A 16,335-nucleotide genomic window follows, 5' to 3' on the forward strand; every position below is an offset into this window, starting at 1 on the left:
CAGGTTGCATACGACCTTAGATTAAGACGATTTTATATCAAAATCAACCGTTTCGACGAGATGCACAACTTTCATGTTGAAACTTTTCCTCAGAGGCCATCTTAATTGAGTTTCATGCCATTCTTTAATCTGGTGTCAATATGAGCATCTCCGTACTTGTCATAATTTTGCATCCGAACTCCGTTTTAAATCATCTTCATATCCATCTTTATCTTCTCGAAGAGAGCCATTCCATGGTGACTTTCAATCATAAGTTTAAATTAATCTTGACATAGCTTTAAGCAACTTTTATGATTGTGCCACTTTTGAGCGCCAACAATATCGCTGAGCTTCCATTCACTTTGTGGTAATTTTTTCCATCTTTATTATGCTTTCTTTTGGGCATGTTTGTGTTCTTGTCCCTGTAGATTGTTTAATTTTCCGTGCGTCACTTGAACTTGTTGCATGGACGTGTTGGTTGTTTTATATTTATAAAAAATGGGCTGAAAGCTTGTTTCGAGATGAGGGAAAACCCAAGGAGACCGGCATCATTTCTATGTTGCTGAAAGAAAGGTTCATGGGCTTCCATGTTGTCGGCAATTCGATGAAACAGTCGTTCGGTCTTGTGGAAGCCTTGCCGAATATATACAGAAGGAAGGTACAATGTAGCAAAAAGTGATGCCTTTGATTATGTTCTGGTGAAGTGTCACACGACCAACCTGCGATCCCATGGCAAAGTTGCAGCGGAGGTGGTAACAAGCGACGGCGGCGCATGGATATGGACGGTGGGAAAAGGGAACGTGTGTCTTGAAATACCTATGACGCCAATATTTAACCGGACGAAGGACGCGATATATCGCATGGCCCAACCGCCAAATACGAAGGCTCGCTGGCTCGATTTGAACTGGCTTTTAAAAATTACTAGTAAGTGTGCACGTGCAACGCACGTCTATTTGAACTAATAAGTGTGCACGTGCAACACGCGTCTATTTGGATTAACACACTATACTAAACTTAATACAAGACAATTTATTCATAAATTTGAATTTTACCTATAAAATACACAATCTCTTATTCCCTACTCGTACAAACAATTTGAAATATCGTTTCTCCTTAATCAACATGTCTACTGTATTAAAAGACCACCCAATGTTCCCAATGTATAAAACTCAAAATTATTTAGAAGATTCATCATGATTCTCCATATGCACATATTTATGCAAGTATAATCACACATGAAAATGTCACTTAGCACAAGCTAAGAAACCGTTTCAGTGCCAACAAACTTCAGTCAGGAATTATTATTACAAGACAAAAGCATTAATACGACAACTTGGAACAGTTACTTGAGTATTACACATTTCTTTAAGGGCTCAACATTCTAAAATTTTGACAATATAACAAATATCCTCTTAGTTTGTAGTAATAATGATACAAAGATAAATAATTTGGAAATAGTCTTCAACAAGCGTAGGCTACCACTTGTAAGAATAACAGTGGCATAAAAAGGCCAACAAATGCCGGTTTAGAAAGAAAAAAACTGCAGACATGCTTCCAATTTTAGCAACTCTAGTGGATAAAACATACCTTAGCTCTCAAGTCAGGAAATAGTCAAACGAAAAAATGTACTTCTTATAAGTAGTAGAGATGAAGTCATAAGGATCATGATTCAAGATATTCGGAGAAACATGGTTGGTCTCTCTGTATGATGCGAATTCGTCACCTCTACCAAAGTGGTCGTGCGTAGTATGTAATGTAGAGTGCAATAATGAAATAAAATAAATGATATAAGAATTTACCATGACCACAAAATATCCTACATTCGTCATCATCATAATCAACATGCATTTTTTGCTTCTCTTGTATGTGGTCCAAGTTTTCTATCAGGAAAACATGTTAACTCAATTGTAGATAAGGACGGTATGAAAATGCTCATGTAAAATTACAATTGCCATGTATCTGCTGGACAAACAAATACACTTATGCGAACTTTAATTTTTTTAGTAAAACTTATGCGAACTTTATTTTTTTTCACTAAAACTTATGCAAACTTCTGGGTTTTTTCACGTAATTTCATGACTGCAAGTAAGGTCTTGGTTCAACGAATTTGTCTGTGAGTTCATTATGTAGTCGTGAGTTGGCCATGTAATAACCGGTAGTCAGTACTTAAAAAAACAGGAATGTCTGTTGCAAGTACGCGAAAACCAGTGAAAAAATAAAGAAAAAAAAGAAGGCATTGGTTGCCTGAAACCCAACTATGTGTGCTCCAGCGCGCCTCTGTTTCTCATTACCTCATCTCTAGTACGTGTACTTCTAGATGTGTCACCACCAGCGAGGTAGCGATGACAGTAAAAAAACAACACTCGGTGCTTATCTGATTAGTGTGTGCGTGTGGCGCGTTCGCGTGAAGGCGAGCATCTCCGTCGTTCAGGCCTGCGAGTGGCCGCGGCGACCGTGTCCTCTCACCAGCTGGGTGGTGTTGTCGACGCAGGTGAATCAGTCGTCCAGCTTTGAGGCGGCGCCCTCCATGCACCGGGGCGCCCCCCACTCAATTTTTTTGGCCCGCTTATACTGGTCCAGGATACTCAGCGTTGCCCCCACTTGAAGGGCGTCAACGGTGGGTGGTTGTCAGCGTGGGTATTGTGGACGGAGCTGAAGTCGACGCGGATGCCGATGGTTCCCGGAGAACATGCCAGGACGTGAACGAAGTCGTTGCAGTCAGTAGAAAAGTGACCTGGCCTCCAAACAGAAGACGAAAGCGGCGACGGCACGTGTGTGTGTGTTCGGAGGAAGCCGCAGCTCCTCCTCGCGTGTCTCCCACTGTGGCTTTGCATGGGTGGTGGGTTGGTGTCGGCAGGCGACTCGCGATCGCGATTCCCGAGACGATAGGATGCGCTCGCGATTAGTTTCCTAATAATTAGATGTGTTCATGATTAGTTATCTAATAGGAAGCGTCCGTGATTAGTTTCCTAATAATTAGATGCGTCCATGATTAATTTTTTAATAGAATGCGCGTGTGATTATTTTCCTAATAATAGGTTGCGCCCGTGATTAATTTTCTAATAATTAGATGCGCCCATGATTAGTTTCTTAATACGAGTGTCCGTGATTATAGTTTCCTAATTGATTGGACGTGGACTTTCATATTTTTCCTCTGCGGTGGAGTACGGTCAGTCAATATAAATTGCTAAGTGCACACAAAGAACAAATTAGGTTAAGGCTAGCCGTTAGATTGAGTTTAGTGAGACTAATCATGCGGTGGTAACGTATTCGTGTACGTTTTGTGGGGTGCACTTAGAGAAGATAATGTTTGCTCTTTTATAAGTAGTATAGATAAGTGCACACAGAGAACAAATTAGGTTAAGGCTAGCTATTAGATTAAATTTAGTGGGACTAATTATACGGTGGTAATGTATTCGTGTATGTTTTGTGGGGTGCACTTAGAAAAAATAATGTTTGAGTATAGAAGTATAGAATAGATATAGATAGTATAGATGCCGGTGAGCGTCGGACAGCGATTCTGCTAGAGCGGTTTTCTCGGCCAAAAGTTAGGTTGCTGGACGATTATGCTTGACGGGTGGAGTTGCTGTAAAACAGTAGTAGATCGCTGCATAGAATCGCCTCCATCTGCAACGGCAGAAGTGCCGAACGCCCCGCGCTTTTCGCTCTTTGAATCCGCCCCACCCAACGGCCGCAACCCAATTCAACCATTCATCCACCACGCCTGGAGGCGCGTCTCCGGCACCGATCGACCCCCGCGCCGTGTGCGCCCACCGTAGGTAGCCAGGACCGGCTGGCGCGTGGCGGGGCGGCGATGCAATCCTCGGCCGTGCGCGCCACCCCGCAGTGGCTGCGTGGCCTGCTGTCGGAGGAATTCTTCGACGCGTGCGCCGTGCACCCGGCGGAGCGCAAGAACGACAAGAACCACTTCTGCGCGGACTGCGCCGCCGCCCTCTGCCGCCACTGCCTCCCCCACGATCCCTCCCACAACGTCCTCCAGGTAATACATTTGCGAGCGACGCTTGGTGATCAGATGTCCTCACCTCGCCGTGCTCTGATCGGTCTTGTTATCTGGTATGAGGGGGGCAAAAAAGATCTGGAAGTACGCGTCCTGCTTCGTCGTCCGCGTCGACGACCTGAAACTGTTCGACTGCACCGGCATCCAGGTACGCACACCAAGATCGCCCAATTCAGGCGTGGCCGTTCTGTTTCTCGATAGGCGCTCAAATGCATGCGCGGCCGCATGCAGTCGCACACGGTGAGCGATCACGAGGTGGTGTTCCTGAACGAGCGCACGGCGAGGAAGCGCTCGGCCTGCGCCGAGAACCCCTGCGCCGCGTGCGCCCGGCCGCTCTCGTCAGGGCACGAGTACTGCTCCCTCTTCTGCAAGGTAAACGCCATGTTGTCGTCTGGAAGTATGCGTAGTGTCACGCACGTGCGTGCACAGTTTGACTCGAAGAACTGGGGGACGCGTGCATGTAGGTGAAGCATCTGGGGGAGAGCGAGCGGGGGCTGAGATGCGCGTTACGCGTGAACAGGAAGGCGGCCGCCGCGGGCGAGGAGGCTGCCGGGTCGGAGCCGCAGAACGGGAAGCGGCCGAGGGCGGCGTCGTCGGAGGCGGAGCCGAGCTGTGGCGGGTCGTCCGGTAAGCGGAGCCGGAAGCAGCTAGCGCCGGCTCGCTCACCATTCTGTTGAGGAAGTGGGCCGGGCTGTTGGGCCTTAGACGTATTCCCGGGTCATTGTAGTTGGGCTGTTGTTGTTCTTCGTTATACTTCTGTTGTCATTTTCATATATATATTTTAGGGCAACTACAAAAAACTTTTTAGGGACCCCTCCAAAAATATTTTTTAGGGGAAGTCATTTTCATTTTCTTTAGAGGCTGTGAAAAAAGTACACCTTAGTGCAATATTGTGTTCTTCGGCATTTACGTTGGTTAATTTTAGTGAAATCAGCAGGTAAATTTGCAGGAACTGTGTAGGGTTGTCCAAAAATGTTTTTTCACGGGTTGTCCAAAAAACTTTTTTTCACTCAAACCATGAAATGTGTGGTTCGTGGGTGCTATAGATCGAATCAATGAAGCAAATCGAAATGTATCAGTTGCCGTCGGTTTTTTGTGACACCCCCCCCCCCCCCCGCCTAGATTTGGCGTCGTTGTCGAATGTTCCTCTTTTCCAATGATGATTTTTTTCCACATAGGTTTGTATGTTTAAAATGGTCATCCGGCCAACCACATTGCTCCATGACGCTTTCTTGTTTGCTCCCCCCCCCCCCTACACACACACAATTCTCTCTTGCTAATTCCCATCACTGCATCTTTGTCCGCCCACGATCTCCTCTCTTCCTTCTTTTTAGTGGGATTCTCCACATTTCATGCTTCTTCTCCTACTCCACCTTGATGAAAGCGCATGAAGATCTCACGACTCAGGAATCATCTTGAAGCTCGAGGTGGGGCTCGGCACTAGAGGTCCCAAATGCGTCGAGCTTGGGGAGAATGACGCCCAAGGGTGGATGGGTCTAGGCAGCTCACATGTTGATAGTTGGACTGCCAGAGGTAGCAGGTTTGAGGTTATTTTTTCTACTTTGCACATGTTTTTTCAACATACTCATATACTTTTTGCTATGTTCACGTTGGTGTCATATTGCGATAACTCGAATTATTTGTTACAAATGACTTGGCTCATGCTACAAAGGCATATTTGTTGTTGTTGCATGTTGTACTGATTTTGTATGATGCATACACTGGTTTCCTATGTTGAAAGTGAAAGTGCGTTATATCAACTAGAGGGGGGGTGAATAGGCGATTTTTATGAATTCTTCACTAAGGAATTTGCAGGTGAGGAAATTCCTTAGCGAAGAACTACTAGCAGTGGAATAAGTACTCAAAAGTAAACATAACAAAACACAAGCATAGTCTTCATGATGAAATGAAGACAAGCATAGAGTACAGAAAGCGTAAGCACAGGATAGGATGAAGACAAACAGACTGAAGAAATTGAACTGAGGAAATTGAGAAAGTCTTCAGTCAAGGTCCTCAAACACAGATACGAACAAGCACTCAACACAGTTATGAGGAAATGAAGGAGTTGAGGAAATAGAACCAGTGAGCTTGGTGAAGACAATGATTTGGTAGACCAGTTCCAACTGCTGTCTCAGTTGTACATCTGGTTGGAGCGGCTAGGTATTTAAACCTGAGGATACACGGTCCTCACCGTATTCTCCTTGAGCTAAGGTCACACAGACCTCGCCCAATCACTCGTGGTAAGTCTTTAGGTGACTTCTGAATCTTCACAAACTTGGTCACTCGGCGATCCACAATTCCTCTTGGATGCTCTAGACCTTGACGCCTAACCGTCTGGAAAAAGCACAGTCTTCAAAGGTAACAAGCGTCGGATCCATGCAGGATCAATCTCTTCAGTGATGTTCAATCACTTTGGGTTTGTAGGTGTTTGGGTTTAGGTTTTCCTCACTTGATGATTTTCGCTCAAAGTCCTCGGAGGATGGGATGCTCTCAGATGACAAGTGTCAGTTTCTCTCGAAGCAGCCAACCAGCTAGTGGTTGTAGGGGGTGGCTATTTATAGCCTAGGGAGTAGCCCGACATGATAAGACATAAATGCCCTTCAATGATATGATCGTTAGGTGGGTAGATATTTTGGGACAGCTGGCGCGTAGCATAGTAACGATCGGAATTTTGAGTAGCAAAATCCTTAGGGCTATCATGTTCCTCACTATGTAGGCAATCCGTACTGGCGAATTCCTAACTCCTCAGTCAGAACAAATTCCTCAGAGACCAGAAGAACTTCGTCTCTGTCACTGAAGAATATGACTGAACTGTATGAGATTTCCAATGGCTTCACTCGAAGGGATTGGTAGGTGTAGGATTTTGAGTTGAGCATCACATGGAAATTTTTCCTTAGTATTTCCTCGACCCCCTTTAACAGTACGGTGTTTCCTATGACTCAAGAAAGAGAAAATGAAACTACGAAAACAAAAGTCTTCACGCTTCATGTTCCTCGAATGAATACCAAGTCTTCAAGATTGCACCAATTTCTTCACTTTCAAAGTCTTCAAAAAGTCTTCAGAAATCCAAAGTCTTCAGTCGAAGAACTTCATTTTAAGGGGTCAACTTTCTTTGTAAATATCAAACTCCTCATAGACTTATAGACATGTGTACACTCAAAAACATATTAGTCCTTAACCTATAAGTCTTCAATACACCAAAGTCACTAAGGGGCACTAGATGCACTTACAATCTCCCCCTTTTTGGTGATTGATGACAATATAGGTTAAGTTTTCAACGGGGATAAACATATGAAGTGTAAATACTGATATTGAGGAATTTGATTGGAAGATATAGAAGAACTCCCCCTGAAGATGTGAATGTGAGGAATTTGCTTTTGAAGCATTGCACACTTCAAGAGTAGAATCATGGAGATCCCCCCCTATATCTTGTAATTCATACACACATTTGACATATCATAATGAAGAATTTGAAATGCATGATGAAATATAGTGACTGATGTAATTCAGCATGCGTGCATTAACATATATGAGGAATAAGCATGCAGAAAAACACATCAAAAGTATCAGAGCACCATCGGGTTTAAGTTTACAACTCGATCCAATAAAGTTTCAGAAGAGCAAGAGTTGTAACTTAGCAAATAAAATCGCCCATATAGACAGACCCGCTTGAATACTAACTCAAAATTCTCCCCCTTTGTCATCGAATGACCAAAAGGATCGAAAATGAGGACTAACGCCCCTGAAGAATATCAAGTTGATGAAGGAGCGCCAGCGTTGTTGGGGTCGTTTGTCGTGGAAGGGCCTGCCGCAGTGTCGTCCAAGTCTTCGTACTCGTCGGTATCGCGTGATGAAGAATATGAGCTGGACACCAAAGAAGGAACCTTGACCTTCTTGAATTTCTTTGGTGGAGGTGCAGACCAGTCAAAATCTTCCTTGAGACCCATTTTCTTGAGATCTGCTTCACCATACAGATGTGATAGAATGGCACAGGTGCGACCGAAGACTTCATGGAGGTAGTAATGGTTTTTCTTCACTGCATTGTGTGTAGCAGTCATGTTGTGAAGAAATGAATCAAACTGACGCTTAACCCATTTATGGTTTCGATCCACCTTCTGGTGAAGACTAAGCAGAAGCTCACGGTCAGTCATCACACAAGGAGTAGTGGCTTGAGGAGTAGACTTGGGTGCATTGGCAGTAGAATCATGTGTGGCAGAGTCATCATTGGTGGAATAAGATGCAGCTTTGCGAAACTGACCATCCAATGGACGAATGCCTTCATCAACGACTGCAGGAGCCTTGCCCTTTTCATCAGTTGAAGTAAAAAGCCTGCTTGAGGACTTCAATCGGAGGCAGATAGCTAAGGTGATTCTGAAAATTAGCCTTGTAGTTGAGTGAAGACCTTGTCCTGAGGAATCTCATAATCCAAGGTGCATAAGGCTTCAGCTCAAATGGAGAAAGTGCAGCATTTGCCAGAGTCCTCATGAAGAAATCATGATAGTTGATAGGAATGCTATGAATGATGTTGAATAGCAGATTCTTCATGATGCCAACTATTTCCTCATTAGATGAGTCATGGCCTTTGATGGGACTCATTGTCCTCGTCAGAATGCAATAGACGGTTCTGGGCACATAGAGTAAATCCTTCACGAGGAATTTGGTCCGTGGGGCTTGACCAGGCTTCAAAGGCTTCATTAACACTTGCATGTAATGAGCTGTGAGTTCTGGTTCATGATACAGGCAGCGAGCTCCTTCACTGGGTGGACTGATGGGCAGGGCGTGAAGCAATTCAGAGGCATGTGCCTTATAATGAGTATTTTCGGTCATCCAGTCCAAGACCCAGGTGTTGATATCTTCAGGATCACCTGTGATATGCAATGTAGCGTAGAACTGAAGAATAAGCTCTTCATTCCAATCAACAATGTCAGAGCAAAAGTTGAGGAGGCCTGCATCATGAAGAACACTGAGCACAGGAGAGAAGCAAGGTAATGATTCCATGTCCATGTGAGGAATATGCTCATGGTAGAAGATTTTGTCTTTGTTGAAAAGCAGTGAAGAATAGAAGTTGGCCTGGCTTGCAGTCCAGAAACGCTTCCTCCTTAGACGAGTAGAGTCATAAGGATTGTAGTTAGTGAAGAATACGTGCTCGCCGAAGAAATCGTCAGCCTTGAATTTCTGCTTCTTTGAGAATGGATCCTTTGGCTTGGGGTGAGGAGTGTCAGTCAATTGCATCACAACCTCAGGGATCTCGATCTCAGGTTCCACAGGCTGAGAAATTTCAGGTGCTGCTTCAGTGGCAGCCTGGGACTTCAATTCGTCATTTACATGATCTTCAGCACTAGTGGCTGGTATTTCTTCATGGACAGACGGTGTGGCTTGTGGTTCATCAGATCCCATTTGTACAGTAGTTTCTGGGGACTGAGGAATTTATTGCAATGGTGTGAAGAGTGGAGAGTTCGGGTGCTGACTTTCCCAAAATTCATCACTTAGCACAGGTGCGGTATAGCCAGTGTCCACATCTTCATTTTCCATTTCTTTAACGCCGGCCTCTTCAACAGTAAACTGAGGCATAGGCGAGGAGACAACTGGTGTTGAAGGGATTGTATCCACTTCAATTTCTTCATCCATCTGCTCCGACGAAGTAGCAGAGGCATTCTCTTCATCGGATTCACTTGGAATCACATATTCTTCATCAAAAGGAACAAGGTCCTTTGATGGCATGGTTGAGATAGGAACAACATCAATGGGGTTTGCAAACGAGCTTGTCAATGGCTTCATCTTCTTCGAGGCTGAAAAATCTGATGAAGTTGATGCCTTCCTTTTCTTCACTGCTGCACGCTCTGCAGTCTTAGTCTTCTTCACATCTGATGCAGATGGAAGGATTGGAGTTGGTGTAGGTGCAGGAGGAGCAGAGGAATTGGGTTGAATTTCTTCAGGTACAACTAATGCAGTTGCCCTGACTTCTTCATTTTCTTCAGGCGCACCACTAGTGGATGCCCTGGCAATTTCTTCAGCGGCTGGAATGCAGTCATCAGCCTTGGAACTCATATTTTCTTCAGCAGCCTGATTTTCATCAGCGGTGCTGGCATGTTCTTCAGTCGGCTGAGCGGATACTTCAGCCTGAGGAATTTCCTGTTGCGTTGGGGCTACAACATTTGAAGTGAAGTTATCAGCAAGTCTCACAAAACGAACCTTGGCTCCAAGCCAATCAGACCGGTATGCGTCAAATTCACCACTGGGTTTCTTGATCTCAATTTGAATAGTGACCAGTTCTTCGGTTGTCATAGAGACAACGTTTTTCTTCATATAATGCTCCTTCTTGTACTGCACTTTGTTGATCTTCCTGGCCTTCTCAAACTTCCATTTCTCTTCTTGTATGAAATGAGTCAACATATGACTTTGGCCAGGAGTCAGCTTGAAGTCAGGCATGGGAGTGTTGGGGTCCTTCTGCCAAACATCAATATATTCGAGGATCAACTTTGGATCCAAAAGAAGAGGCACAGTTGTACCCTTGGCTCTAGCGGCCCTGACTTGCCTGTCTCTGATGATTTCGGCAAATTCTTCATCATCAGCTTCATCATCATCAAAGGGCACTTGGAAAGCAACTTGTTTCTTGTGAGGACTTGGTCGAGGACATCGTCCAGCAGTAGTCTTCTTCTTCGGAAGAGAGGGAGCAGCTGAGGAACTTGCAGAAGCTCCTGAGGCAATAGATATGTCTGTGGTCCTTTGGCACGTGGCGAGATGCATAGGTGCTGAGGATTTGGTCGGAGCGGCTGAAGATTTTGGAGGAGCAGGAGCAGCGTGAGGAATTGGCTGTGAGGGCTTTGAGGAATCTGGCCGTGAGGGCATAGCTGAGGAACTTGGCCGTGAGGGCATTGCTGGTGAAGCACTGGGCTTGTGAGCGGGCTTCTTTGGCATGGCCTTCTTCGGCTTTATAGATGCCTCAACAGCAGCAACGGCAGCAGAGTCTTCATTGAATTTCCTCACTGCATCTTTTGCTTGTTTGGCCAACTTGGCCTGGCGCTTGGCCCGTTCGTCAGGATAGTCCTCACCACGCTTGAGGCTGGTGGGGTCAGCTATTTGGCCATGTGCCAACGGAGGTCTTGGGCATGGAGGATTTAGTGCAAATTTCTTCATGTATTTGGGAGTGACATATTTGTACTCCCTCCACTCTCTTGCCCATCTCCTCTCAATCTTTTGAATGCGCACCTTGCGCTGATTTTTATCTTCCTCAGGGGGTGTGCAGTACCCAGCATAGATATCCTCGGGGATTTCAAAAGCAGTATTGACCTCAGGCCTTTTTTCTCCTTTCTGTGTCTTCTTACCATCAGCCATTTTCTTCAGTTGAGGAATTTGAACACTTGAATTCTTTGAAGAGGTATGCAACGTTTCTTCGAGGAACACTGCAAATGAGTTAAGTTGATGAGAACCTAGTGATTCAGCAGCTGACATAAGTACCTGTGAACAGAGTATAGTTGCGGGGAATTTGGAAAGGTCATATGCGTTCTCAGAAGGTTTTTTATAAAGAACAAGTTTGAGGAATTTGACCAGAAGAGTCTTGAAGAATTTCACTAAGCGTTCTTTGTCTTAGGTTCCAGAGATGTGTAGATCAAAAATCCACACATTTGAGGAATCTTGAAGAAAAACATAGCTTAGAGAAACGAATCAAGAACGGATGACATGTGAGGTGCTTTAGTGTGTGAAGATATGAATAAAAACACCTTTGAGGATTTTGTAGAAATCATTTGAATCAAAGAGGGCAGTAAAAGTAACTTTTAATTACCCTGGACGAAGAACACGACGAACTGGTATGTGGAGATGTGAAGTTCGTCAGTGCAGATCTTCCACGCCCTAACTTGACGAAGGAAGACAGCTATAGCGGTGACGGAGTGAAGATTTCCGCGGCCGGCGCGAGTACGACGGCGATGAGGTCGAGGCAGTGAAGCTTTTCCTCACCGGCGACGATGATGTAGCAGCGGCGCTAGGGTTTGAGAAGCTCGAGCTGGAGAAAGGTCGAGCGGAGTAAAGGAAGTGAGGAAGGGGAAGGGGGTATTTATAGCCACGGTGAAAAACTGTTCGCCCATAGAATTTGGACGAACTTTCCCCTGACCCTTCTCATTCGCTTGACATGTGTCACCCACATACTGAGAAGTGGAGATCGAGTGCGATCGTGGGTGAATGGATAAGTATATTGTGGGATGCGGAACAGTTTGAGCGGCAAAGCCGGAAATTTAGATAAGATAGGTTTTAAAGTTCTGCTCGCAATTTCTTCAGCTGACAAGGACACAGCGAAGATTTTAAACGAGTTTCAAATAGAACGCACATGAAGAATTTGTGAACAGATTGGGTTAAGTATAGCATAGAGGGGGAAGGGTCCGATCACATTCACTTAGCAGAAAAACCAACTTGAAAAAATAGCCATAAGTGAATGCTGTAGAGGATATAAACTCATATATATATATATAGCCAATGAAGAAAAACGACGGAAATAGAGAAGACAATGCAAAGTTGAAGAATCTGAATAATTGAGGAATTTTAATTTTTGCTGGTGGCGTGACTCACCGTATAAGAATGATGATTTCAGACACCGCGTACAATTGTCGTAGGGTTCTGAGAATCAAATTCTTCATTAATTTCTTCACACTTAGAGTGTTATTCTTCATTGATTGAAGAAAAACGTTTCTTCATGTGTTGCACATCTAAATCATCAATTTTGCATAAGCGTTAGGATGAGTGTCCTTTTCAAAGAACATTCAAAGATTCTAAGATATTTAGCTCACACCGCAACTTGCTAAATCTCTTCTCATCCAAGGGCTTTGTGAAGATATCGGCTAGCTGTTCTTCAGTCTTCACATGCTCAATAGAAATGTTGCCCTTCAACACATGATCACAAAAAAAAATGACGATGAATCTGAACGTGCTTTATCTTCGAGTGCTGAACTGGGTTGTGAGAAATCTTGATGGCACTCTCATTGTCACAGAAGAGAGGCTCATTCTTCATGTTGACGTCGTAGTCCTTGAGAGTTTGCTTCATCCATAGCAATTGAGCACAGCAAGAACCAGCGGAATGTACTCAGCTTCAGCAGTAGATAGTGATACGCAGTTCTGTTTCTTCGAGGACCAACAGACCAAAGATCGTCCGAGGAAATGACATGTACCAGATGTTGACTTGCGGTCCACACGATCACCAGCATAGTCAGAGTCAGAATATCCAATGAGATCAAAAGCCGAGCCCTTGGGGTACCATAATCCAAGTGTTGGTGTGTGAGCTAGATATCGAAGAATATGCTTCACAGTCTTATGGTGTGATTCCTTCGGTGTAGCTTGAAATCGGGCACACATGCAAACACTAAGCATAATATCTGGCCTAGATGCACATAAGTATAATAAAGAACCAACCATGGAGCAGTATACCTTTTGGTCGAAGTCAATACCATTTTCATCAGTGCATAGATGGCCATTTGTGGGCATAGGAATTTTGACACCTTTGCAATCTTGCATGCCGAATTTCCTCAGTACATCCTTGAGGTATTTCTCCTGAGATATGAATGTGCCATTGCGTTGTTGACGAATTTGAAGACCTAAGAAGAATTTCAATTCTCCCATCATAGACATTTCATATTCCTCCCTCATCATATAACCAAATTCATCAGTATAACGTTGGTCAGTACAGCCAAAGATAATATCATCAACATATATTTGGCACACAAACAATTCACCATCATAAGATTTAGTGAAAAGAGTAGGGTCGAGTGAACCGGGTTTGAAGCCTTTCTTCATAAGGAATTCCTTCAAAGTATCATACCACGCCCGTGGGGCCTACTTGAGGCCATAGAGGGCCTTATTGAGTCTGAAGACTTTGTCAGGATGCTTTGGATCTTCAAAACCTGGGGGTTGAGCAACATATACTTCTTCCTCAAGCTTACCATTGAGGAATGCACTTTTCACATCCATTTGATATAGAGTTATATCATGATGGTTAGCATAAGCAAGTAATATGCGAATAGCCTCAAGTCTAGCAACAGGTGCAAAAGTTTCATCGAAATCAATTCCTTCAACCTGTGTGTGGCCTTGAGCTACAAGCCGTGCCTTATTCCTTACCACAAGGCCATTTTCGTCTTGCTTGTTGCGATAAATCCATTTTGTGCCAATGATATTGTGCTTGCGAGGATCTGGACATTTGACCAGTTCCCAGACGTTGTTGAGCTCGAACTGATGTAATTCTTCTTGCATGGCCTGAATCCACTCAGGCTCCAGAAATGTTTCATCTACCTTAGTGGGCTCTGTGATAGAGACAAAAGCATAGTGCCCACAAAATTTAGATAAATGAGAAGCTTTTGAGCGTGTGAGAGGACCTGACGCTTTAATGTCATTAATGATCTTTTCAACTTGCACTTCTTTTGCAACGCGAGGATGAGCTGGTTGTCGTTGAGGAATTTGATCAGCATTTTCTTCAGCACCATTTTCTTCAGTATTTTCTTCAGGTGCATTAGCTCAACGTTCTTCATGTTCTGGAATGAATTCTTCAGCAGATTCTTCAGTAGGAATGACATCCTCAGTAGCCTTGAACTTGATAGTTTCTTCAGGTGTTGGTTCATCTATCACAGAAGGTAGGTGTTTTCTTTGCGAGCCATTAGTTTCATCGAACAACACATCTACAGTTTCAACAACCTTGTGAAGAACGTTGTTAAAAACTCTGTAGGTGTGCGAGTCCTTTCCGTAACCAAGCATAAAACCTTCATGTGCTTTTGGTGCAAATTTTGAGTTGTGATGAGAATCCCTAATCCAACATTTAGCATCGAAGACTTTGAAATAAGTTACATTGGGTTTCTTATCTGTGAGGAGTTCATAGGCAGTCTTCTTTAAGAATTTGTGAAGATATACTCTGTTGATGATGTGGCACGCAGTATCAATTGCCTCAATCCAGAAACGACAAGGCGTTTTGTATTCATCAAGCATAGTGCGAGCCATCTCAGCAAGAGTCATGTTCTTGCGCTCCACGACGCCATTCTGCTGAGGAGTATAAGGAGCAGATAACTCATGAGTAATACCAAGTTCATCGAGGTAGTCATCAATACCAGAATTCTTGAACTCAGTTCCATTGTCACTTCTGATGTGCTTGATTTTCACACCAAAGTTGGTTGAAGCCCTCGAGGAAAATCGTTTGAAGACTTCTTGCACTTCATGTTTGTAAGTAACAATGTGTACCCAAGTGTATCGAGATTAATCATCAACAATAACAAAGCCATATTGAGATGAATCATTTGAGACTGCAGAATAATGGTTAGGACCGAAGAGATCCATGTGAAGCAATTCAAATGGATGAGTGGTGGTCATGATAGTCTTCGCTGGATGCTTAGCCTTTGTCATCTTCCCAGCTTCACAGGCTCCGCATAAGTGATCCTTGAGGAATTTGACATTCTCGATGCCAATGACATGCTTCTTCTTCGCAAGCGTGTGCAAATTCCTCATGCCTGCATGACCAAGTCGTCGATGCCAGAGCCAGCCTTCTAAAGCTTTTGCAAGTAGACACACGGCTGGTTGTGGTCCTGTAGAAAAATCAACAATATACAAGTCTCCTCTCCTAAAGCCTTCAAAGACTTTGGAATTGTCAGCTTCCATGATCACAACACAACGATACTTGCCAAATACAACTACCATATCAAGATTGCAAAGCATTGAGACAAACATGAGGTTGTATCCTAAGGACTCGACAAGCATGACTTTGTCCATGTGTCGATCCTTTGAGATTGCAACCTTACCTAGACCCAATACCTGACTTTTGCCTTTGTCAGCGAAGATGATATGCTTCAGATGCGATGGTGATAAGGGAGCATCCATCAATAGATTCTTGTCACCAGTCATGTGATTTGTACATCCACTATCGAGGACCCACTCAATGGCTTTGGGTTGATCATCCTGCAGATAAATTAGTGCAACTTACGAACTCATATACTTCATCAGTGAAGAATATGACATCAATTCATCAGATCAATTTCATCAAGTAACAGAACATATAAAGCAGCATGAGGACGTGAGAAATGAAAGGTCATTTCTTTATGATTAGCTTGCACCCTTTCAGGCACATTCAGGTCTCTAGCAAATTCTTCAACAATTACGTACGTCTGGAGACCTGACCCTGCAGAAGAGATTAGTTCTTTTTCTTCACCACCCACATCTGAAGGGGTGGCAAAGAGTTCATCACTCTGCGAGCTCCATACGAGAAAGGTGGCATAGAAGCCAGTCCATTTTATTTCACATAAGAGGGGTTAGAATAAGCATATGAATAAGCAGAGAAATTCTTCGAGGAATTATGAACATAATGATTAGAAGAATAA

The 16,335-nt window shown here is 43.9% G+C and overlaps 1 protein-coding gene across 1 annotated transcript; it reads left to right on the forward strand.

Moving 5' to 3' along the window:
• Window positions 1-3,516: 3,516 nt before the first annotated feature.
• Window positions 3,517-4,969, forward strand: LOC147965651 (protein RGF1 INDUCIBLE TRANSCRIPTION FACTOR 1-like). The gene is made up of 4 exons (XM_087526868.1): window positions 3,517-3,979; window positions 4,074-4,145; window positions 4,229-4,369; window positions 4,462-4,969. Exons 1-4 carry the CDS (start codon window positions 3,794-3,796, stop codon window positions 4,672-4,674), a joined length of 612 nt encoding a protein of 203 aa, XP_087382994.1. The 5' UTR covers window positions 3,517-3,793; the 3' UTR covers window positions 4,675-4,969.
• The last annotated feature ends 11,366 nt before the right edge of the window (window positions 4,970-16,335 follow it).

This window comes from Triticum urartu, chromosome 6A, assembly GCF_056163025.1.
Source record: "Triticum urartu cultivar PI428250 chromosome 6A, HENAU_Tu73, whole genome shotgun sequence".
Classification (NCBI taxonomy): Eukaryota; Viridiplantae; Streptophyta; class Magnoliopsida; order Poales; family Poaceae; genus Triticum; species Triticum urartu.

Excerpts from the sequence above, each read along its gene's own strand:
- LOC147965651 (XM_087526868.1), top strand. The coding sequence starts at position 3,794 with ATGCAATCCTCGGCCGTGCGCGCCACCCCGCAGTGGCTGCGTGGCCTG. Across the intron at positions 3,980-4,073 it reads CCTCCCACAACGTCCTCCAG|ATCTGGAAGTACGCGTCCTG; the intron begins GTAATACATTTG and ends GGGGCAAAAAAG. Across the intron at positions 4,146-4,228 it reads TCGACTGCACCGGCATCCAG|TCGCACACGGTGAGCGATCA; the intron begins GTACGCACACCA and ends GGCCGCATGCAG.